Source organism: Odontesthes bonariensis, chromosome 18 (genome assembly GCF_027942865.1).
Source record: "Odontesthes bonariensis isolate fOdoBon6 chromosome 18, fOdoBon6.hap1, whole genome shotgun sequence".
In the NCBI taxonomy this organism is placed as follows: domain Eukaryota; kingdom Metazoa; phylum Chordata; class Actinopteri; order Atheriniformes; family Atherinopsidae; genus Odontesthes; species Odontesthes bonariensis.
Genome location: NC_134523.1, coordinates 33,172,592 through 33,196,814, shown reverse-complemented (window position 1 = coordinate 33,196,814; position 24,223 = coordinate 33,172,592). Strand labels below are relative to the sequence as shown.

General features: G+C 44.7%; 1 protein-coding gene and 1 long non-coding RNA gene across 2 annotated transcripts; one reads left to right on the top strand and one right to left on the bottom strand.

Moving 5' to 3' along the window:
- Positions 1–9,505: 9,505 nt before the first annotated feature.
- LOC142367387 (E3 SUMO-protein ligase KIAA1586-like) lies at positions 9,506–10,150 on the bottom strand. Its single transcript, XM_075449349.1, has one exon. It carries the CDS (start codon positions 10,148–10,150, stop codon positions 9,506–9,508), a length of 645 nt encoding a protein of 214 aa, XP_075305464.1.
- A 9,699-nt stretch (positions 10,151–19,849) lies between these two features.
- On the top strand, positions 19,850–23,202 carry LOC142367767 (uncharacterized). The gene is made up of 3 exons (XR_012767171.1): positions 19,850–19,925; positions 20,229–21,303; positions 21,425–23,202. It is a non-coding gene; the product is annotated as an uncharacterized LOC142367767 (long non-coding RNA).
- Positions 23,203–24,223: the final 1,021 nt, after the last annotated feature.

Sequence of the window (24,223 nt, the reverse complement as noted above, 5' to 3'; positions counted from 1 at the left end):
CTTTTTACAGCTGATGTCGGTTGTCGGGGCACAAAGGACACGCTCCGCTGGGATCCAGATGCAAAATCTCACGAATTCGGGGTCACCATTATGTTGTGGAGAAAAGGAGTTGAATCACGCGTCGGTCAGCCGTCCATTGGGGAGTTTATTGAACAAACCGTCACAGCAAATATGCATACAGAATGTTCACAAAATGTCCGCAGGGTTCATTTTGCGACACCGTTTTATACTGTCTTATCATAACAAGCGTACGTGGCCCTCTCTGGAGGCGCCTAGCTTTCGCCGTAACCATAAACAATCTCATTCTAACTATCAACAATATTCTTATGAACCAGTCAACAAGGCACAGGATGTAATTAGGCCAGATGTCATGACATTTCTCTCCCACACCGCCTTCTTAGACATAATAGAAAACTGGCCGTTGACGTTCACATTGGCGTAAACCAGGGATGTCCACATGTTGTGGATGTTTAATCTGATGGTTAATCTGAATCATGTGTGTTGAAGCAGGGAAACATCGAAAAACTTCAGGACAGCGGCCCTTGAGGACCGACTTTGGACTTTGGACTAAACAGGTGGTAGTGTCTCCAGATTACAATATGCTGACAATAACACCTGCATGGGAAAAAACATTCTCTTTGGCCTAATTCTGGGCGTATAGTATTTGTGGTGTTATCTTGGGGTTTAAAGTATCCACCAGCATGAGTTGGGCAGAATGTGAGAATGACTCAGGCTTCTGATGTACTGTGAGAGTGTCTCCAATTCTCTTTGGCCAAGTGTCAATAAATATTACAGCATAAGACAGAGGCTCCTGAACACTTTTTCCCTTCTGACCTTACCATTGACCATTGAAATTCAGCAATTTCTCCACAACACCTGTGTTTTAAGTCTATGATAAGCTCCTTTGTCTTGGTGTTGAGGAGCAAGTGATTGTTCTGACACCAGGATGTGAGGGCCTGGACCTCCTCCCTGTCTTGTTGGTTCTCATCCCCACCACAGCAGTGTCATCTGCAAATTTGTATATTAAGATTGTGTTATGAATGGCAGTGAGTGAAAAGTGAGTATAAGAATGCTGGTTATGGGACCAGGCCTACCTACAGTAAAGCTGTACTGAATACCTGATCCATTTGTCTTTGTCACAATAGTGCGAATTTAAGTAATTTATTTTATATATGCACATCTTTTAACATCATACAGTATGCACAAACTGTATAACAAATCCACACATTTGGAGTGGAGAGCGGGGTGGTGTGGGCTCTGCAGGTACAGAGTGTTCTCCAGACTTGAACAGAGCGCAAAGATGGCCGTCATAACTCTTCATCCGTTGACGAGCTACTGTCCAAGTTTTCTTCCCCGGAGGAAGACTCATCTAAAGACACCATGTGCTGTCCCAGAATGCGCTGATATGTTGTGCGTGCTGCAGTCTGCAGCTTGTACTTTGCACAGTCTTCTTTTCAATACGCAGAGTAGTCCCTCACGTCCACTCTCTGTCAATGCTGCAGTGCTGCCTAAGATTATTCGATAGCAAATATTAAAAGAACTTGTTTGTTTTATCATTAGACCAAAAAAAAAAAAAAAAGCATATATACATATTTGACCTGTGATTCCTTCAGAGAGCTGGGAGGAAAGCGTTTCAATCGTTCCAGCCATGCTCCGCATATACTCCAGGTGCTGCTTGATTTCACGAACCACAATTACCGCTACTTCTTCAAGTCTATTCAGCAGCATTACTTTGTCAAAAACTTTTCTTTTCTGGCTCATATCACCGTGACCTGCAATTCATCCCATCAAACACGTTAGCAATTATAGAAAGGTTTTAAGGTTTGTGCATGAGCAATCTTACACACTCAGTGTCTTACTTACATTCCCAAGGCCAGGAGACGTTGCCTTCAACCAAGAACTCATCAGGAGGAGGGAATGTGTCAGCATCACCCACAACAGTGTTGTAGTCAACAATGGCATCATCCAAAGCTTTCTTTTCTGCAGCAATCTTTTTTCTAAGTTGATGTCTCCGCTTACTGCCAACTGAAGGGTGAAACAAAAAATGATTTATAATTGCGTGAAATTATAAATTTACAAGGTGATAAATAATTTAAAAAAAATAGCTTTTATAGTCTCACCAGTGTGACGATAGAGCTGAAACTTGCGCTGCTTGATGCTCAAATATAGTCCTTCGATGGTCTTCTGCCTATCATTTTGAACAGTTGCTCCTTGTGAAGACAAGTAAAGTTGTGACAGAGTTCAGTGACGGAGGCAAAATTTATTCGGTACAAGCAACATTGTCAGAACCATAAATAATGTGAAAAAAAAAAAACAATTTCAATTGATGTCATTTCCAATTAGTGAGTTCCAGCCAATGTTGTGGGTAACTCGTTAGAGTACTCTAATTACTTTTATCGAGTAACGAAACGTGTTAGTTTCATGCGTTCGGTAATCAGTAACTTAGTTATTTTTTTAAAAAAGTAATCCGTTACAATCCCGACTGCCGCCTGCTTTTTGACAGTTCTGTGCCACCTGTGGATGTGTCAGCGGAGGCGCAGCGCTGTGATGCGTCTGTGCTCTTCTGCTGACCTACAATACCTGTGTGTGTGTGTGTGTGTGTGAGTGTGAGTGTCTCGAACCCTCGGAAAGATGACAGAGAGGTCAGCGTTTTCATCTTGGAAGTACTCACATTATTTTAAATTTAACAGCGAAAAGGACAAGAACATAACGCTAAAATGTGTTCTCTGTGTTGGTGAAAAGCTACTGTTGACCTCAAAAAATTCTACTTCAAATTTTAAAAAACATCTCGCATTGAAGCACCACTCCATCCCGCTGGTAGCAAGGCCGGCTGAGGAGGACGATGGTGGTGCGCCAGCTCCAAAGCAACAGCGTCTGAGCTTTAGCTCAGCTACCCTCTCTGCCAATGAAATTAAGAAGCTTGTGGCCGGTTATGTGGTTGAGGAGCTTCCAATTTCAACTGTGGAGTCTCCATCTGCTCCAGTAATGTGTGGAGCACGATGGCGATGGCATCCTCAGTGGAGCGGTTTTCCCTGTAGGCAAACTGATGTGGGTCATGTGATGGTGGGGTTGCAGCTTTGATGTGTTTTAGGACCAGTCTCTCCATGCACTTGGCGGGGATGGGAGTCAGTGCCACAGGCCTGTAGTCGTTCAGACCTGTGACATGGGACTGTTTGGGGAGGGGGACTATTGTGGCGGCTTTGAAGCAGGCTGGGACCCATGAGGTGGACAGTGAGATGTTGTAGATGGAGGTGAAGACGTGTGTGAGCTCTGCACCGCAGTCCTTGAGTACTCGGCCCGGCCCGGGTGCTTTCCTGGTGTTGATGCTGCGGAGAGCGCACCTCACCTCATGTGTGGACAGGACTGGGGCTGGCGATGTGGAGGGGAGGGGGGAGGGGGGGGGGGGAGGGGGGGGGGGAGGGGGGGGGGGTCGGTGTTCTCCCTGTCGAAGCGGGCATAAAAGACATTTAAATCCTCCGCCAAGGTGGAACAATTGGCTGGGGTAGATGGTATTTTCTTTTTGTAGTCAGTTATGGCCCTGATGCCCTCCCACACCTGCCTAGGATTTACGCCTCCTGTGTTGTTGCTTGGCAGAGTTGATGCCCCTCCTCAGCGCAGTCCTGGCCCTGCTGTATGCCTCCTGGTCACCAGACCTAAAAACACTGTTCCTAGCTCTGATGAGCTGCTGTACCCCGTGTGTCATCCATGGTGGGGTGTTAGGAAACACACGGGTTTGTCTCCTTTTAACCTTTTTTTTTTTTTTTTTTTTTTTGCAACTTTATTGACAGCGACAAACTGATAGACATGACCCGCTTGCGCATGCGTTATACAGATATGGTGCAGCTATCTCTTAATGATCTTTTAAAATATTTCTCGTTTGTTATCCGGGATTAGATGTACGAGCCCTCATTAAACGTTTACAGCAAATAATATCATTAACAAATACAAATCATCAGACAATATGCAACGAGGTGGCCTAGCAGCGATAGCAGCGTCCATAGCAACCACCATGAGCCCCAGCTAATATGTATTGTCCTAGTTGAGTTGCCGTACTGTGCCTGATCCGCTCGCGCATGCGGCATACAGATTTGGTGTAGCTATATTTTAATATGCTTTTTAAATATTTTTCTCGTTTGTTATCCGGGACCCCTCATTAAACGTTTACATCAAATAATATAATTAACAAATACAAATTATTAGATAATATGCAACTAGGTGGCCTAGCAGAGATAGCAGCGTCCATAGCAACCACCTTAACAACGGTGCAAATCGTTGCATTGCAACGATTTTCTAAAGAGATACTAAAATCTTCATAGAAACTAATAAAAGGAAGGTCGTCTACATTCTCTGATAGAAGATTATGAAAATATAATGCAAACTTCTCGTCAGAAATGTCATCTAAATGTATGTAAATGTGGCTGGTAGCTCAAAATATTAAGTTTTCCACAGAAAATGTAAGGAGTGTCCGCCATTTTTTTTGTTTTTACCGGGGGGGGGGGACTTGACGGTCATGTGACCAGTGCCTAGGCAAATGTAAATGAATACGCCACATTAAACGTAAGTATGTCACAATTTTAGAGCCTTTATCGTGAATATACCACGTTTTCCCCCATGGACCAATGTAGGTATTACACGCTTTGCTGTGAGACTGGGTTGCAAGATTGCTCTTCTTTAGAAGAGGCTTAATGACAGCGGTTTTTAAGCCCTTTGGAAATGTTCCAGTCTGGAGTGAGATGTTAACTAGATGAGCGAGTTGTGGTAACAAACTGCTCAGCACAGACTTTAGGAATCTAGTGGGCAACTCATCAAGGCAGCACGTTGATGAACTCAGACTGCAGATGGTCTCTTCGACTGTTTTGTCAGTAACAGGTGTGAAATGTGTCAGCTCTAGGTGTCTAGCTGGCTGCAGAGTAGTTATTTGTGTTGTGGAAATTATTGCATTCTTAATGCCTTGAACTTTGTCATTAAAGAATGTTGCAAACTCATTACACTTGGATGTAGAAATGAGTTCTAAAGGCAGTGAAACTGGAGGGTTTTTTAATCTGTTTACTGTAGCAAACAGGACACGAGAGTTGTTACTGCAGTTTTTGATGATTTCAGAAAAATAGCTCTCCCTCGTTCTACACAAAGTCTGGTTGAACACACACTGCTTTTCTTTGTAAGTCTCATAATGAACCTGGAGCTTTGACTCAGCTCTCCGGCACTCCCTTTTCTGTACCCTGACCGACTCTTCTTTCCTCCATGGCGCCCTTTGCCTACTTTTAACCATTCTAACCTTGACAGGAGCAATGGTATCCAAAACATTTAAGAGACTTGATGTGTAAGAGTTCAACAGATCGTCAACATCAGAACATGGGGTGTTCTCAAACCTAATCATTTCCATAAACTGTGTCCCTGTTCAGAACAGGGTTCTGTCATTTATGAGTCTTCCCCGAACAACTGCAGACCCAGCTGCTGGTTTGGGTGTAACAGACAGGTCGAAGAAAACACAGAAATGATCAAATAAAGCAACATCGACCACATCCACATTTGAAATAACAACACCCTTTGAAATGAGCACATCTCGAGTGTGCCCTCTGTTGTAGGTGGGCTCAGTCACATGCTGAGTTAGACCAAACATTTCAAGAACAGCAGTGAGCTCTTTAGCTTGCTTGTTATGGGCTACATCCACGTGCACATTCAAGTCCCCTGTTACGACTAAACAGTCAAAAGCAGTGCACACAATTGAAAGTAATTCAGTAAAATCATCAATAAAACAATTCTGTGGTGGTTTATAAATGGTGATATAAAGTATGGAAGATTGTTTTATCTCCATTTTAAATGACACATACTCAAATGATGAAAAAACCCCTAATGACAGCTTGTGGGTGGGTATATTGTCCCTGAACATGGCACAAACACCCCCACCCCTCTGGTTTTCTCGTGTTTCAGACACAAAATTGAAGTGAGGTGGACTAGACTCAATCAGGACTGCATTTGCTGTGTTTTTGTTGAGCCATGTCTCAGTTAAAAACATAAAATCAAGATTGTGAGAGGAATAAAACTATTTATCAGGAATGATTTGTTACTTAAAGATCTGATATTGAGTACTGCGTGTTTGAGATTAGTTAGAGTTGAACTGGATGCTGTGTTCTTGGACAGTCTGATTGTTCCTCTCTTCACTCCATCCTTGGACCTCTGGTTGAGATGGTGTTTACCAACACAGAGGCCCTTAGCGTCCTAGACAACAGCATTGACGCTGTTGGAAATGACAACTGTGGGCACCGGTGGTGGGGGCCAATCTGGGGGGGCTTTAGTCGATGGAGTAGGCAGGGGAGGGAGAGGGGCTTGATGCTTCTTTGAGGATAGAATTCTTGATCTTGCCATGTTTGACGTGAGAGGAACTATAGGAAGGAATGACCTGCGATACCTCTCCATCACACACTTTGGGTGAAGCAACCTGTCCTTGAAGGAGCTGTGCAGTGAATGTATCTTGGAGGGGGTGTCCATAATTGATCACAGCTACCCAGTGCTTAATTTGTAAAGTGGGAGGTCCCGGAGCGCAGAGGATGAGCGGCTCCGGTGCGAAAAAAAAGTGTGGGGGGGGGGGGTGCTTTCGAGCAACCCTGTGCGCCACACCGAAAAATAATCTGGGCATGTATTACAGGCCTAATAACGATAGTCACATCAATTCCGGATAGAGTACAAATTCCTATGTTCAATGCTGTATTTAGTCAACAAAGCAAGACATTACAGTATAACTAAAGCCAGGGAATGGGGATGTGTCCGGATGAAATAGTTAAAGATGATAGAGAAAGGTTGAATGGGGCATTAATCCTTGTTCTGTGATGTGATATGTAGCCCAAAAAAAATTGGTTGGGTCTGTAATGGCTCAGAACCTCCCTAAAAGGATCTCTGAAACAGCTATGTTACTATGCTGGGTTTAGAATGCGTCGTTTGCCCTTATTGGCGCCGTTTCAGAGCTTATCTGGCAACCTCATTATGAAATGCAGGTAGGTGTTGGCGCTATTCGGTTGCCGTTGCTTGATTGGCTGCCCTTGCTCTCACTAAAAAGAAAGCTCACTCCCTTTAGATGAACAAGCCAGAGCTAATGTGCAATTCTTACAACAGGAATATGGCACAACACACATTTAAAACAAAATAAAATGTGATACTTACAGGCTGTACTGATTGCGTTTCTCTCCACCTCAGGCACGCTCAGGACGGGAGATTGGACCGAAAAAGAAAAAGTTTTCAGTGCAATCTGTTGGTTTCCTTAGCTAGGAAATTGTTTTTGAATTGGCTCTATATGAACGAATTGGATTATTTTATGAATAATTATGATTACAATGAATTGAATTCCAATTGGCTTGAATTGGACTTACTAGTTAAGTGCTTTGAGATGACATTTGTTGTATTTGGCGCTATATAAATAAAAATGAATAAAATTGAATTGCTGGGGTTGATTTTGTTGCAAAGTCGAAACTGACCCTCTACTGAGCATTAAATTCCGACTGAAGCCTGCTCGGAATCGTGCAAGGTTTGTGAAACTGTACTCTGTGAAATGCGCAGAGTAAAGGAAAAGTCGGCGGTTGTATGTACTGGGGGTGCTGTTAAAAATAAATAAAAGCCATTGATCGCGAACATTGCTTTCCGGGGGAAGACTATGTAACGATCGTAGTCCGCTTTCACAGCCTTGGAAGGCACACCTGTTTCTGTTTCTCGCCGAAGGGGCGTGTCTGAAAGGGGATGGCTGTGGATTTGGGTGTGTGGGGGCGATTGCGCCAAAAGATACGTCACTTAATGCTCAAACATGGATTTGCCCATTTTCTGGTGGCAATTCAAAAAAGGGGGAGTACTTGAAACAGAGGTTCTGACACTTGCTGGCACTTCGTGTGTACTCCCCACAGCGGGGAGACTCAGAACTAACACCAAAAACGTGAAAAAGATGATTTTGATTCTCTATCCCCTTTAACAATATACACCAAGTCCTTGAAAAATAGATATTCCTGTGGCATGAAAATAAACATTCAATGACTTGCACACTGCAACCAGCACAGCAGAGAATAATAAAGTTAATCTTACACATATCTCAGTTGTTCAAAACAGCCCATACAGCATCCATAGATCCAGTGGCCTCTCTTTCCCTGCATCTCTCTCTACTCCTCTGGTCCGGTGCACTTCTGTGTCCTTGGATAATCCACGACTTCACGTACGGAATGGGATTGAAGCGGGTAAGCGGCGGTCCGACAAGGCAAAGAAAGAGTAATGTGGAGATGGTAGATGGGAGAAGAGATGCTTGCACTGCAAATTAAGTTCATCTGCGAAAAACCCCGCTCACACTCAGCACTTGAGATAGGGACAGTGTTGATCGCGGCCAAGAGGCCCTTCAGTTCGTCTGGGATGAATTCTCCATTACTCTCCTTGAATTCCCTGAATGCCCTGATGACTTGTCGTGGGTCATGTATGGAAAACTGCTGGCAGAGCGCTTCCACTTCTTTTTCCCCGAACAGCTCGTCTTCCTCCTGCAGCCAGTACTGTGGATAAACTACCTTTACATCATCGATTAGCTTGTTATATCCGGATTGGTCTTTTCCATGTGATAACAGGCGTTTCTCCAAATTTCTTGCCAGGCTTCCAAAAAATGCGCTGCTGTCCAACGTTCTGTCGGTCACTCGTCCTGCTTGCAGGGGTACTCCAAAGAAGGAGTCCTCCTCGACCCCACTCTGGCTCTGTTGGCTGTGTCGACCGGGCCGCGTAGACATGGCCTCGGACACCCAGATCTGTCTGGAAATGGCTTTGTGTGACATCATGATGTTGCACTCTCGTTTTTGGAGCTCGAGGGACAGCTCTGACAGTTCCTGCAATGCATTGTACATAAGGCCTAAGTTGGTTACAAATGCATGAGACAACAGGCGCTTTGCCAGCCCGTTGTAACTTTCTCTTGTTGTGCTGTCATGGCTAGGATCTTGTAGCCTGGATGCCAAGCGAACTTAGCCCCGCCAATAAAATTTTTGGTCGGGAAGTTCGGTCTGGCTCTGCTCAGTTGGGAAATCTCTATGCTCGACATCAAAACAGTCGACCCAATCAGATTGCCAGGGCGGGCTTTATACGATGATGGACAGATGATCAACAGGGACATTATCGACTACGTCACTAAAGAGCGCTTGGTTTGAATTCATTTGAAACAAACATGGCTGCCGCTGGAGAGCTAGGGTGTGTAGATTCTGCCATCGAGTCTGTTCTACAGGATCTCCACATTGCATTCATTTTGAAAGACGAACAGAGGAACACGATAAAGGCTTTTATCGATTGAAAATATGTTTTTGCCGTCCTTCCTACAACAAGTGTGTGTTGCTTAATCTACGTCACATACTACGTTGCTCTGATTGGTTGTAGGTCTATCCAATTGAGCGAAGAGGCATTTTTTCTCCTGGTTCGGTTGAAACACGCCCCATACTCAAATCTCTATGGAGCGGTATCAGACTCACATTCTGACTAGAATCGTGAGTATGACGTAGTCAGACTAAGGATCCTGTGCTGCCTGCGTAAAATGCCTGTGGAGGGCAGGATAACTTTTCCACACTGCTTCGACAGCTCTGAGACTGGATGACACCCATCTTGTGTCCAACACTCGGCCAATTTTACACAGCTGAACGTCCAGTGCGTCTGCGCATTCTTTAAACTCAACTCTGCTTTTGTTTGATGTGCTGTACAATGAGTACAGTTTATCCATGAACATTTTGAAATGATTGACAGCTGCCATTTCTTTCACCACGTCACCTACTGCAAGTTCCAGCCAATGCGCGGCACAGTGCCACACCACAAGGCTTGGGAAGAGACTTTGAAGTCGGACTGCCACCCCGCTCTTGCGTCCAAGCATCACTGACGCAACGTCACAGGTAAGGGCAACCAGTGTTTTTGAGAGGAAGTCCTCGTTGAAGTTTGCGCGATGTAAGGATTCCAACAGCTTGCGGACAATGCCTTCAGCACTCAAATCATCCAGTTCGATGAGCTCAAAGAAAATGTTTTCAGGCGATTCCATCTCTGGCAACTGCACGCGTAGATACACAATCAATGCACTCTTTCTATTTAGGCCTGTGGCCTCATCCAGCATCAGTCCAATTTTTGGAGCACATGTGACAATCTTCTCCAGCAGTTTCTTTTTCATGTCGGTAGCGATGTGCTGCTGTATGTGTGAACACGCCACATTGGAGTGGAGAATCCTTCCCATGTTTAGGCCGTTCATCTCCTGGCAGTCTATTTCCTGTTCAAATCCGTAGGCTGGCCTATGGCGCTTAGCTTACTTGTAAGCAGTACGGAAAATTCTGGCAGTTGTTTGGATATGGTCAGATTCGTTATTTATTATTATGTTCGTCAGCGTGTCTTCTTTTGCCTTCTCAACAATATCGGATGCCATTTCATGTGCCTGTCATACTCACATATTTTTTTTCTTAAGGCTCTTTGCTGTTTTACAATGTCAGACGCAGACGATTTAACTGTGCCCAAAACCCATTCTTTGGCAAGCCGCACACCAGCAGATTTGTTCGGACCCAGCGATCCCACTTTTTTGCACGTAGCACACCCCAGTCCCGTTTTGCCAATAGTCAGCATTGGATAGGTTTTTTGTTTTTCTTTAAACTGTTCTTTGGTCCAAATTTCCGCACATGCTGCCTCACCTCCATCAGTAACGACGAGACCTTCCTGCTCATCATTCCCTTTGACTGGTGCACTAGCTTCGCTGTCATCCTCAGCCATCCATCCATCCATTATCTTCCGCTGGTCCGGGGATCGGGTCGTGGGGGCAGCAGCTTGAGCAAAGAGACCCAGACGTCCCTGTCCCCGGCCACTTCCTCCAGCTCTTCTGGGGGGACCCCGAGGCGTTCCCAGGCCAGCCGAGAAACATAGTCTCTCCAACGTGTCCTGGGTCTTCCCCGGGGCCTCTTCCCAGTGGGACGAGCCCGGAACACCACACCGGGGAGGCGTCCAGGAGGCATCCTAACCAGATGCCCGAGCCACCTCATCTGACTCCTCTCGATGCGGAGGAGCAGCGGTTCTACTCCGAGCCCCTCCCGGATGACCGAGCTTCTCACCCCATCTCTAAGGGAGAGCCCAGACACCCTGCGGAGGAAACTCATTTCGGCCGCTTGTATTCGCGATCTCGTTCTTTCGGTCACTACCCACAGCTCGTGACCATAGCTGAGGGTAGGAACATAGATTGACCGGTAAATGGAGAGCTTCGCCTTCTGGCTCAGCTCCTTCTTCACCACGACGGGCCGGTGCAGAGCCCGCATCACTGCAGACGCCGCACCGATCCGCCTGTCAATCTCCTGTTCCATTCGTCCCTCACTCGTGAACAAGACCCCGAGATACTTGAACTCCTCCACTTGGGGAAGGATCTCATTCCCGACCCGGAGAGAGCATTCCACCCTTTTCCGGCCGAAGACCATGGTCTCGGATTTGGAGGTGCTGATTCTCATCCCAGCCGCTTCACACTCGGCTGCGAACCGCTCCAGTGAGAGCTGAAGGTCACGGCCTGACGACGCCAACAGAACCACATCGTCCGCAAAAAGCAGAGACCCGATTCTGAGGTCGCCAAACCGGACCCCCTCAACGCCCTGGCTGCGCCTAGAAATTCTGTCCATAAAAATTATGAACAGAATCGGTGACAAAGGGCAGCCCTGACGGTGTCCAACCCTCACAGGAAACATGTCCGACTTACTGCCGGCAATGCGGACCAAACTCTGACACCGGTCATACAGAGACCGAACAGCCCATATCAAGGGGTCCGGCACTCCATACTCCCGGAGCACCCCCCACAAGAGTCCCCGAGGGACACGGTCGAACGCCTTCTCCAAGTCCACAAAACACATGTAGACCGGTTGGGCGAACTCCCATGCTCCCTCCAGGATCCTGCGGAGGGTATAGAGCTGGTCCACTGTTCCACGGCCAGGACGAAAACCACACTGCTCCTCCTTAATCCGAGATTCGACTATCCGGCGGATCCTCCTCTCCAGTACCCCCGAAAAGACCTTACCAGGGAGGCTTAGGAGTGTGATCCCCCTATAGTTGGAACACACCCTCCGGTCCCCCTTTTTAAAAAGGGGGACCACCACCCCGATCTGCCAGTCCAGAGGCACTGCCCCCGATGTCCACGCGATGCTGCAGATCAACCAAGACAGCCCCACAACATCCAGAGCCTTGAGGAACTCAGGACGGACCTCATCCACCCCCGGGGCCTTGCCACTGAGGAGTTTTTTGACGACCTCGGCAACCTCAGCCCCAGAAATGGGAGGCCCCACGTCCGAGCTCCCCAACTCTGCTTCCTCATCAGAAGGCGTGTCGGTAGGATTGAGGAGGCCCTCGAAGTATTCCCCCCACCGACTCACGACGTCCCTAGTTGAAGTCAGCAGAGCCCCGCCCTCACCATACACGTGTTGACGGTGCACCGCTTTCCCCCCCTGAGCCGCCGGATGGTGGACCAGAATCTCCTCGAGGCCGTCTGGAAGCCATTCTCCATGGCCTCCCCGAACTCCTCCCAAGCCCGAGTTTTTGCCTCAGCAACCGCCGAGGCTGCGTTCCGCTTGGCCTGTCGGTACCCATCAGCTGCTTCCAGACTCCCACTGGCCAAAAAGGCCCGATAGGACTCCTTCTTCAGCTTGATGGCTTCCCTCACCACTGGGGTCCACCAGCGGGTTCGGGGATTGCCGCCATGACAGGCACCGACCACCTTACGGCCACAGCTCCGGTCGGCCGCCTCAACAATGGAGGCACGGAACATGGCCCATTCGGGCTCAATGTCCCCCACCTCCCCCGGGACATGGTTGAAGCTCTGCCGGAGGTGGGAGTTGAAACTCCTCCTTACAGGGGATTCCGCCAGCCGTTCCCAACAGACCCTCACAATACGTTTGGGCCTGCCAGGTCTGACTGGCTTCCTCCCCCACCAGCGGAGCCAACTCACCACCAGGTGGTGATCAGTTGACAGCTCCGCCCCTCTCTTCACCCGAGTGTCCAGGACATACGCCGCAAGTCCGACGATACGACTACAAAGTCGATCATCGAGCTGCGGCCTCGGGTGTCCTGGTGCCAAGTGCACATATGGACACCCTTATGCCTGAACATGGTGTTCGTTATGGACAGTCCGTGACGAGCACAGAAGTCCAACAACAAAACACCACTCTGATTCAGATCGGGGGGGCCGTTCCTCCCAATCACGCCCCTCCAGGTCTCACTGTCATTGCCCACGTGAGCATTGAAGTCCCCCAGCAGGACGAGGGAGTCTCCCGGAGGAGCACTCTCCAGTGCCTCCTCCAGGGACTCCAAAAAGGGTGGGTACTCTGAACTGCTGTTCGGTGCATAAGCACAAACAACAGTCAGGACCCGTACCCCCACCCTAAGGCGGAGGGAGGCTACCCTCTCGTCTACCGGGGAGAACCCCAATGTACAGGCGCACAGCCGGGGGGCAATAAGTATGCCCACACCTGCTCTATGCCTCTCACCACGGGCAACTCCAGAGTGGAAGAGAGTCCAACCCCTCTCGAGGAGGCTGGTTCCGGAGCCCAAGCCATGCGTCGAGGTGAGTCCGACTATATCTAGCCGGAACCGCTCAGCCTTGCGCACCAGCTCAGGCTCCTTCCCCAGCAGAGAGGTGACGTTCCACGTCCCAAGAGCCAGCTTCAGTAGCCGAGGATCAGACCGCCAAGGTCCCCGCCTTTGGCTGCCGCCCAGCTCACAAAGCACCCGACCCCCATGGCCCCTCCCACGGGTGGTGAGCCTGTCGGAAGGGGGACCCGTGTCGTTTCTTCGGGCTGTGCCCGACCGAGCCCCACGGGCACAGACCCGGCCACCAGGCGTTCGCCGGCGGGCCCCACCCCTGGGCCTGGCTCCAGGGGGAGGCCCCGGTGACCCGCGTCCGGGCAAGGGAACACGGTGTACATTTTCTTTAATCATCATAGGGGTTCTTGTGAGCTGTTCTTTGTCTTGTCCCTCATCTAGGATGTGTTTGCCATGGGTGACCCTACCAGGGGCTTAAAGCCCCAGACAACATAGCTCCCAGACTCATTGGGGCACGCAAACCCCCCCACCACGGTAAGGTGACAGCTCAAGGGGAGCTTAGCCGTCTCACTGTTATCTCCCCGATCCTCGACAATCCCGCTGACTGAGCTGCTACATTCTCCGTGACCACCACTGTCCACCGAAAGCTTAGGTCGTTTGGGATCCGACTGTTGATTTGAAAAACATCAACAAACTTCTTTTGCATTTTCTCGTAGGCTACGAACACTACACCACCGCCGCTTTACAAATTCTCTGGCTAACTGTCCAATAGAACGGAAATGTGCACCCTCTTTTTCCGTAATATAGATGTTTTCAGTATCTCGTTTCATGACAGACAACAAACTTTAATTTATTAGTTGAATTATTTGATTTTTTTTTTTAAATAAATATGGTTTGTCAAGAGAGGTGGCGGATCGCGGATGACGGCTATAAATAGCTGGCGGAGCCAACGTCCAAGGTTCCGGAGCACGCTCTGGCTTGCTCCCCCTCAAATTAAGCCTTGCAGCTACCTAAAAAAATATATTAGGAAAATGTGCCTTTCAGCAGTTTTTTTTATTTTACAACAAGGACCAATTTGATGATAAATAATCTTTTTTCACTGCATTACAGTATATATTTTACCTCTGGACAGAACCAAACTAGTTGTGTCAAATTGCTTTCAATCTTAAAGCTGAGACAAAGACTGTCCATTGATGAGCAATGAATTAGGTTTAAAAGAAAAAATTCGAGAAGGGTATCAAAACTTTGAAAAAAAAAATAATAATTCAGTGTGCAACTTTTTCTCTTTACCTTTCCATCTTACAAAACCTAATAACATGCCTAAAATCAGACAAAGAAATTGCTAACGAATATTAGCCTTGGTTTATTTGAATGCGATCACATGTATCTTGTGTATATGTTGATTAAAATACTTTTCTTTTTAAAAAGGGGGGACAAAGAAACAATTATATAATTAGCTTTGTGTCAGGATGTCATATACTGCAGTGTTGTTAAATAACGTAGCACGTCAATACAGATAGTACCCAGTCAGTTTTTGAAGTTCTGAGTAAAAAATTAGTTTTTGCACTGTGTATTGCATTTTCCATTGTGCTCGGTTAATATTGTATTGAGGTGTAAAACCAAAGTGTGTTCTGAATCTGACGGAGCCGTTTTAGTACCTAATCCTGTCAAGGAAATTATGTTATACCTCTGCATGTAGTTCTCTCTCAGCATCTAATAATCCAATGGTCTGTTGTAATAATAATCCAATAGTGTTGGATCAACACCAATGGACTCCTTATGCATTTCTGAGAGACACCACCTACAGCTTTGTATCAAAATAATTATATTTGTTGCCCTTGGATGACAAAGTTAATTTGGAAATCTTTAAGGTTGAACTTGGAATAATTTCACTGTGTACCTAGGAAATAAGACATTGCATTCACAGTGTGTCTCCATGTAAGAGAAAACTGACCTCGCAAAATTTAAAGTAACTAATGTTGACCGATTGATATCTCAGCCAGTAACAATCACAGCAGTTTCTATTCCTTTTTCCTCAGGAATTATCATCAACCAATTAAACAGCTGTTCATTTAAGGGTTCTCAATACACATAATCTATTGTGTTAAAATATTAACTTAAATATGTATAAAATGTTAAATTCATATTGTATGAATTTTTGAAAGATTACGAATTGATCTATCAAAGAGATTTCAATTGTATCAATAAAAAAATGGCAATAGATAGTTTAAGAACGATGAAGAATCATTTACAACAACAGAAAATATAGTAAGTGGACTGTATCTAAATCCAAATCAAATCATAAAAGAATTGAATAAAATATATGACCAATTTGAAATAAACCAGTTGGATCAAATATGCATTATACATTTATGTATTAGTGACCCATGATGTGCATTGGATAATATTTCCTCTTGTAATAATTTCATCATGGAATTTTCAAGCTTTAAGCTGTACCTCTCTGAAGATTAACATTTCTGTAAATCAGTCACAAAAAGGCAACTTCAAACTTTGATTGCTCCTTACCTCTTGAATCCATGTAATGTACGATTTACATTCTGAGGGAGAACTATTGCATGATGTGTTTGCCTCTAGATTCCACCAGCTCTTGCTCAAGTGGATATTTGAATGCTTAGATGTTCCTGAGTGGAAATCATTGATGTGATTCAGCCAGAAAAATACTGTGTAGAAAAAGCTATGCCTCTACTGCACACTGAGAGATCTGTAACAGTGAGAAACCATCCACTGAATCAAAGGCACCCGCATCTAATCAAGCAGACAAGACCAGTAATGAGTTATAAATCAGGCACATTATAAACTGTTTTCATGAACAAATCTAAATAAATTGCAAGTGAATATTGTAAAAAAAAGTTAAACGTAAACCTGACCATATCAGAAAGTATGTGTGGCATCGACACCTTTTGTTGTTAGTGCCAAAACTAGTGTAAGTCAACAAATTGGCAAATTCAAATAAATTAACCTGCTCACATTTTGCATTCTGTTGCTAGCTTGCAGGATAAGCAAATGCTACAAATATGCCAAATCTTGGCTGAAAAACTAGATATTGCTTAAGAAGACTATATCCTCACCAAGGCCAGCTACCAATGGGAAACACTGCACGAAAAGAGGGATTTGTGTCACTGTGGACGGCAGTGAACATCCGCGAATTTGCCTAATTTTCGGACGCACCTGGGCGCTTGCAGGCAGACAAACTTTAAGTTTGTTGAGCCCGAAAATCGTCGGAAACGAACCAGACTCGCGGCGGGCTCTCACAGCGGGGTGCTAATGGCCCAGCGATTAGCACCCCGCTGTGAGGGCGCCTGGACCTCTCACTGGCCTCGCTGGTATTGGACGAAAAAGGCACGTGATTACATGAAAAAGTTCCTGTAAAGCTGACCGCCCATTGGCCAATTAGGTTAATATATGCATACTTTATATGGGCATATCATTCAGCAATTATGATTAATAATTGTGATTATGATTACTAATATTCCTGGGATGTTCGTGTACTTCATATATTCACGTCATTCTTATAAGCTGCACTATGACTAGGCTAATGCAGGCATGAATGACGTGAATTTATTGAGGAAATAAAAAAGGAAACTTTTTTTTTTTTTTAAAGCGCTTTTATTGCCACACCACACCACACAATGTACATAGCTTAACATAAGAACCATAAATAATTGAAAACTATATACACTATATACACACACACAATATAATTCCGCCGTTTGGAATCCGCATTCTTCGCACGGTCTGCGGGAGTTGTCAGACGTCCTCATTCTGGATGAGAAGCTGGCTTCTGGGAGCTGTTGGAATAACCAATAAATAATCAAAACAAATGCTAGCCATGCACAGCATATTGACAACTTGTCTATAAAGTAACAAAAGTCATATTGACAGCGTATAGGTTCTTACTCTCTTTCACTCTTCTGTGGTGAGTGTGTGAGTACTTCAGGTTGGTTTCAAGACGCGCCTGTAGCACAGCACACAGGTCCGTCAGCTCCTGGCTGCGTGAGGGCGGGGGTCTTACGATCCACGAAGCTACACCATCGACATAGCCGTCATCCTCGTCAGACATGAGGTCAACGGTAGCCCCCTTGAAAACGGCGTCTTCCCCATCCTGCAGGACGTTACGTCTCGCTTCCAGGAGCTGTAGGACGAGCAATAGTAGGCATAATCAATACATCGCACGTCATAGCCTATTGGCACAACGAATCCATTACCGAACACAATCTCAACGCTTACCCTCTTCCTCCTTGAGCGACTTTTAGCCGACTGCCTTGCTGCCTCCGCCTTCATAGAAAACTCAGGCATTCTGTAGCGGTAATTCCTCCGTACACTCTCGAAGTAGGTCTTACACGCAGCTGAAAAAAAAACCCAAGAGGAATGAATAAAATGACTAGTGCTTAAAAGTATCAGTGCCAGCCGTGGTAAAAGTCTGCGCCGCTCACCCTCGATAGTGTCCCCGTCTACCTCTGTGAAATTCGGACTGTTTGCCACCGCCTCCTTTAAGCGACTCGTTACATCTACATTGTGAGGTGACAGTAGCCTGTAAAAACAAAAGGTCTATGGTTAAAAAAAAAAAAAAAACCTGCATTGACGTAACATAACATCGGGTCCAACTAGATATTGGGAGAACATTCACTTATTCTTACCCTTGATCTGGATTATAATGCCACGGTGTATTCTCCGAATTATGTAGGCGGCGAACTGCTTCCTACAAATTGAAAACACGAAATACATTTTTTTTTTTTTAAATAAAGCAACTCACACTGGTTTTCACGTGATGGACACAATTAAGTTGAGTTTAGCCTAAAGCCACAGTCAACAACCTACTCTTACCGCGATTTTCGGATTCTGTATCCGCCTTCTCTTGGGGGTGCGCTCTTCACCTTCTCTGGAATGTAACTCCAGTGCGTTCTCGACGGCCTCCAATCTTGCCTCCAACCTGGCGAATCTCTGGTCCATTCCCTCCAGCACCCTCTCCACGACCGTATCCGCAGTGTTGGCCACCATACGAGACATCCCGGTCATGGCATTCAACAGGACTTTAATGTTATCTGCCTGTAAGCAAGTGAGTAAGTAAGTTTAATATACAGCACATTTAAAATCAGCGAGAACTGTCCCAAGTGCTGTACAGTGTCAACAAGACTAAAATTAAATGGTCATGTGCAAGTAGAAAAAAAACACACAAACCTGTAGACCCGCAGAGAGTTGCTGGGGAGTTGAGGGGGAGTCGAAAGCTAGTCGTCTTCCAGCCATTGTATTCCGCAGTGATTTCTGTCTGCCTTGTTGCCGCCAGATCTGCTCTTTAAACTTTTTGTTTACACTGCACGACACAATGCTTCTCATACGTGATTGGACGAGAGCTTAGCCGCTAAGCTCCACCAATCATATGCGTATACGTCATTACACGGAATACTCGCGAGACAACCTCCCGTCCTTTTGCTATTTAATGTTGTCTGACCACAGCTGGCAATTTGCACTGTTTTGACACAAAAATGGACTCTGCAAGGACAAAGAAAAGACCTCGGCAATATTGTGACCATTGTGACACCGAATTAAGCCATACACAATATTTTGCCCACAAAAAGCGGTATTACAAAAGAGGTGTTTGGGAGAAAAAGCGTGCACCTCTTCTTTTTCAAGATAACACAGCAACAAACTTGGCTGGAGTTGGAGTTGGAGTTGGAGGTGATGGTGATGAACGTGAAATGCACTCGTTGGAGCCAGAAAAAGACGAGGAAATTGAAACAGTAACTGAAACCTTCTATGGTGAGCATCACAATTTATGTGTATTTACAGAACATCTGTAATGTGTACTAGTTACTAGTGGATGGGCATGTCATGGGCCGAACTTAATATTCATTTTTAAAAATGGTATAAAATTGTGCGTGCATGCACTTAATACTCATAATTAAATTTCACACACACTCTTTCCCATCATATATGGTAGTTCAAATGTGCCTGCAGATATTGTGTTGCTTATATGAGTGTGAGCTGGAACAGAAACCATGACATGTTTATGGAGTCATCTATGTACACTGTACTTATGCAACGTTTCTTTTTCCAGACAACACAGCAGCAAACTTGGCTGGAGTTGGAGAAGGTGATGAACGTGAAATGCATTCTTTGGGACCAGAAATAGACTTTTTCTTGGGGGACGAGGATATTCAATCAGCGACTGAAACTTCAGATGATGGTGAGCATCACAGTTTAGCAAATAGCTGAAGGCTACCTACTCTGAGTGTATTTCCATGTGAAATGATGGGGTGGCAAATTGTTCATCACACAAATTGGTTTGTTTTCCAGAGGACCAAAGCATTCACCTATACCTGGATGTGAGCGATGCAGAGTCTGAGCAAGATGAAGCAGACTTGTGTTTTATGGTAAGCATGATTTTACTGCTTTTGTAGTAGCCTACTATTGCTATACAATGTTATTTTCAGCATATTGTTAAGGAATTATAAAATGCTAAAATGACTCCTTTTAAAATTCCCTGCCCTTTTTTTTATCAAGCTCATTGCTGGAAAAGCTAGCTGGTAAAATGCATTTGAACACATTTCACATTAATTTGCATGTTAATGATGGTCCATCTGAAGTTGCCATTCATGCACTGATTATGGTTGTTTCAGGTGTTAAGTATGGGCACTGTGTGTAAATGTCAATGTTGTTTTGTCACATTTCCATAGTATGAGTGTGAAGATGAAGAAGGGGGAAGCCTTGCTGATGACCAGAGTGAAACTGGTGCTCACGTGCAAGATGGAGGTGATCAGTCCAACAGTGAAAAACCAGAGGACCTGATGATGAAACTTCTTGCTTTCATGCTTTTGACATGGCAGTCAACCTTTAAGATCTCTGACAATGCAATCACATCACTTCTTCTGTGCATCAAACACTTCATGTGGATTATTGGAAATGTTCTATGTGCTGACTCTCTCACTGCTTTTGCAAACAATATTCCAAAGACTTTATTCACCTTGAGGAAATGGACTGGCATCCTCCGTGACAACTTCTTACAATATGTTGTCTGCCCAAAATGTATGAGTACATACCCGCATGCAGAAACCTACGAAACCAGACGAGATGGCACAAAGGTTTGCAAGACTTGCGATCGCAAACCATTCTACAATCACCCGCATCAAAGGTCTGCATTAGGGAAGAAATGTGGCTCTGCTTTGTTACGAAAGGTAGTCTCTTCCAGTGGTAAACAGTATGTTAATCCAATACGTTCTTACTGTTTCAATGGTGTTGTACAGTCTCTGGAGGGACTTGTTAAAAGACCTGGATTTGCAGAGAAATGTGAAGCATGGCGGAAGCGGACAATACCTGAGGGTATGTTAGCAGATGTATATGATGGACAAGTGTGGCAGGACTATCAGTATGTGAATGAAGAACCTTTTTTAGCAGTGCCCAATAATTTTGCCTTGATGCTTAATGTGGACTGGTTCCAACCTTTCAAAGATGCACCTTATTCAGTTGGAGCCATTTACTTGGTAATTTTGAATCTACCTCGAGAGGACCGCTTCAAAGAAGAAAATATGATTCTTGTTGGGCTAATACCTGGACCAAAAGAGCCATCATTAAACATCAATGCTTTCTTAGACCCCTTAGTAGAGGAACTTCAGGCACTCTGGGATGGCATAATTCTGGAAGACGGCTCCCTCTTAGGACATCAGGTGTATCGAGCAGCTCTGCTTTGTCTTTCATCAGACATTCCTGCAACTCGAAAATGTGGGGGTTTTGTTGGCCATGGAGCATACAGAGGTAATATATACACACACACACACACACACACACACACTGTATATGTTCAACATTCAACTGACATTGTATGTTTGTGTCTTGAATGGACATGTGACTTATTGTATTCAACTTATATTCGCAGGATGCCACAAGTGTTTGAAGACCTTCAGCAAGAAAGCATTCGGTGAAAAAATGGACTACTCAGGATTTGACCGGTCTTCATGGGAGCCTCGTACATCACAGGCACACAAACACTATGCTGGATTAAACAAGCGGGCAAAGACTAAGGTAGAACAGAAAAGAATTGAACGTGTGTATGGTGCTAGATGGTCTGAACTTTTTCACTTGAGTTACTATGACGCCATCCGATTTGTCGTCATAGACCCAATGCATAACCTTCTCCTTGGTACAGCCAAACATGTATTCAGACTCTGGACGGAACTAGGAATTTTAACTTCAAAAGGCCTGGATGAACTTCAAGCTAGAGTTGAAAACATCAAAGTACCTCATCAGGTTGGAAGAATTCCCTTAAGAATTTCATCTGGCTTTGCAGGATTTACTGCTGATCAGTGGAAGAACTGGACAACCATTTACTCACTGTTTTGTCTGAAGGGGGTCATCAGTGAGAGACATTATGATATGTGGTTTGACTTTGTGCAGGCTTGTGTCATACTCTGTTCCAGAGTCATATCTATCGATAAACTAGAGGTAGCAGATGGGTACTTGCAATCATTTCTCTCAAAATTTGTGACTCTTTTTGGCCCCTTGCACTGCACCCCAAACATGCATCTACACCTTCATTTGAAAGAATGTATGTTGGATTACGGACCAGTTTATTCTTTTTGGTGTTTTTCATTTGAGCGCTTCAATGGAATGCTGGGAAAATTTAATAACAACAACAGGACAATAGAAATCCAAATTATGAGGCAGTTTCATCAGAGCCAACAGCTTCATATGCCATGGACATGTGATTATGGTAATGATTTTGGTCAAATTTTAGGAAGAGAGGTTGTTGGGACTTTGTCAAGCAGTGGCACGACTGATATGCTTTATGTGCAGCACAACATTTTGATTTCAGCAGAAAAGCTTCTTTTTGAAAACTGTGAAGGCCAAGTGGTACCTGTATCTCCATTACTCCCGATAATCTTGGATGAGTCTGATAGACATGCATTGTTGACAATGTATCAGCAAATGTACCCTTGTGTCACTCATGTTGATTATTATGCCTTGACATGCAAACGTGTAACACACCTGAATGTTACTTATGCAATCGATGGATCTAGAGCAGAGAGGTCAGCATATGTATGTGCTAAGTGGTGTGGAAATACTAACAGTTTTGAGGAGCCCATACTTGACCCTCTAGCAGAAACACGCCCTGCCATCATAAAGCAGTTTATACTTGTTAATGTTACATCAAATGGCACTGCTTTCAAACATGCTATTGCACAGGTGTCCTGGCTTCATCCCCACCCAGACAGACATTTTTATGGAAAGCCAGTAGAGGTCTGGAGCTTGCAGGGAACAGACACATCATTCCCGGCATCATTTCTGCCTGTTGAGCGCATTGCTGGGAGATGTGTGGCTAACACATCCACTGTATGTTTAAGCAAGACCAAAGAAAAGGTCACTGTCGTAATGCCACTATGTTCAGTGGTTGAGCTTTAGGTGTAAATAAAGACTTATCTTCCATGACTGGAATGCCTATGTTGGCTATGATCATGTCCTCAACTGTAAGTTGCTTTGGTTAAAAAGTGTTTGCCAAATGCAATGTATTGTAATGTATAGTCTTCTTTTTCATGACTATTTACTGTACTAATGCCTGAGCTGTCCCACACCCGGGAAATCTCTAAGGCATGTGGTGGTGGTGTGTGTACTCTACTTAATCCTGTGCTAATTTACTTTAAAAAAAAAAAAATTAAAAAAAAACACGCACACAAATTCTACTGTTTTTGAAATAAAGTTGTTGAAATTAATTATTTTGTGTGTTCTTTCATTGTTAACACTACATTTGAATGTGTCTAGGCCTACAGTATAAGGACGTCGCCTGGGGCTTAATCACTTTTATGAGTAAATTGTAGTAAACCTAATCATCAACAGAATTAAAGGTTTCCTCTCCCAAAAAGACCAGGAGAAACTCATCCATGCATTTATCTCCAGTAGACTCCATTACTGTAATGCTCTTTTAACTGGACTTTCCAAAAAGAGCATTAAACATCTGCAGCTCATCCAGAACGCTGCTGCTAGAGTTTTAACCCGGACTAAGAGATCTGAACACATCACAGCAGCTTTAAAATCTTTACTCTGGCTTCCAGTCAGTCACAGAATAGATTTTAAAAGCCTGCTGATGGTTTACAAATCCCAGAACAGTTTAGGCCCAAAATGCATCTGTGATATGTTCAGAGAATATAAAGCCAGCAGAGCTCTTAGATCCAAGGACTCAGGTCAGCTGGTCCAGTCCAGAGTCCAGACTAAACATGGAGAAGCAGCATTTAGCTGTTATGCTGCAAACAAGTGAAACAAACTGCCAGTGGAGATTAAACTCTCACCAAATGTAGGCATTTTTAAATCCAGGTTAGAAACATTTCTTTTCTCATGTGTCTACGCATGAAATATCTTTTAACTTATCTAGACTGTTGCCTGTTTTTAAATTCATTTAAATGATTTTATTTGTTTCTCTTTATATTCTTTTATGTATTTTTAATGCTTCTTGCACTCCCTGCTGCAATGCTTTTATTTTATGTAAAGCACTTTGAATTGTTTTGTACATGAAATGTGCTATATAAATAAATTTAATTTAATTTAATTTTGATTTACTTGAAGAATTGTTGTCAATTGGCTGTCATTTTTTTAAATAAAATGGGTACTCATGTAGCCTACGGTAAGGTCAGCATTTGATGGGCAATGGTAGCCTGGAGCACTGGGGTTGACATGTGCTAATGCA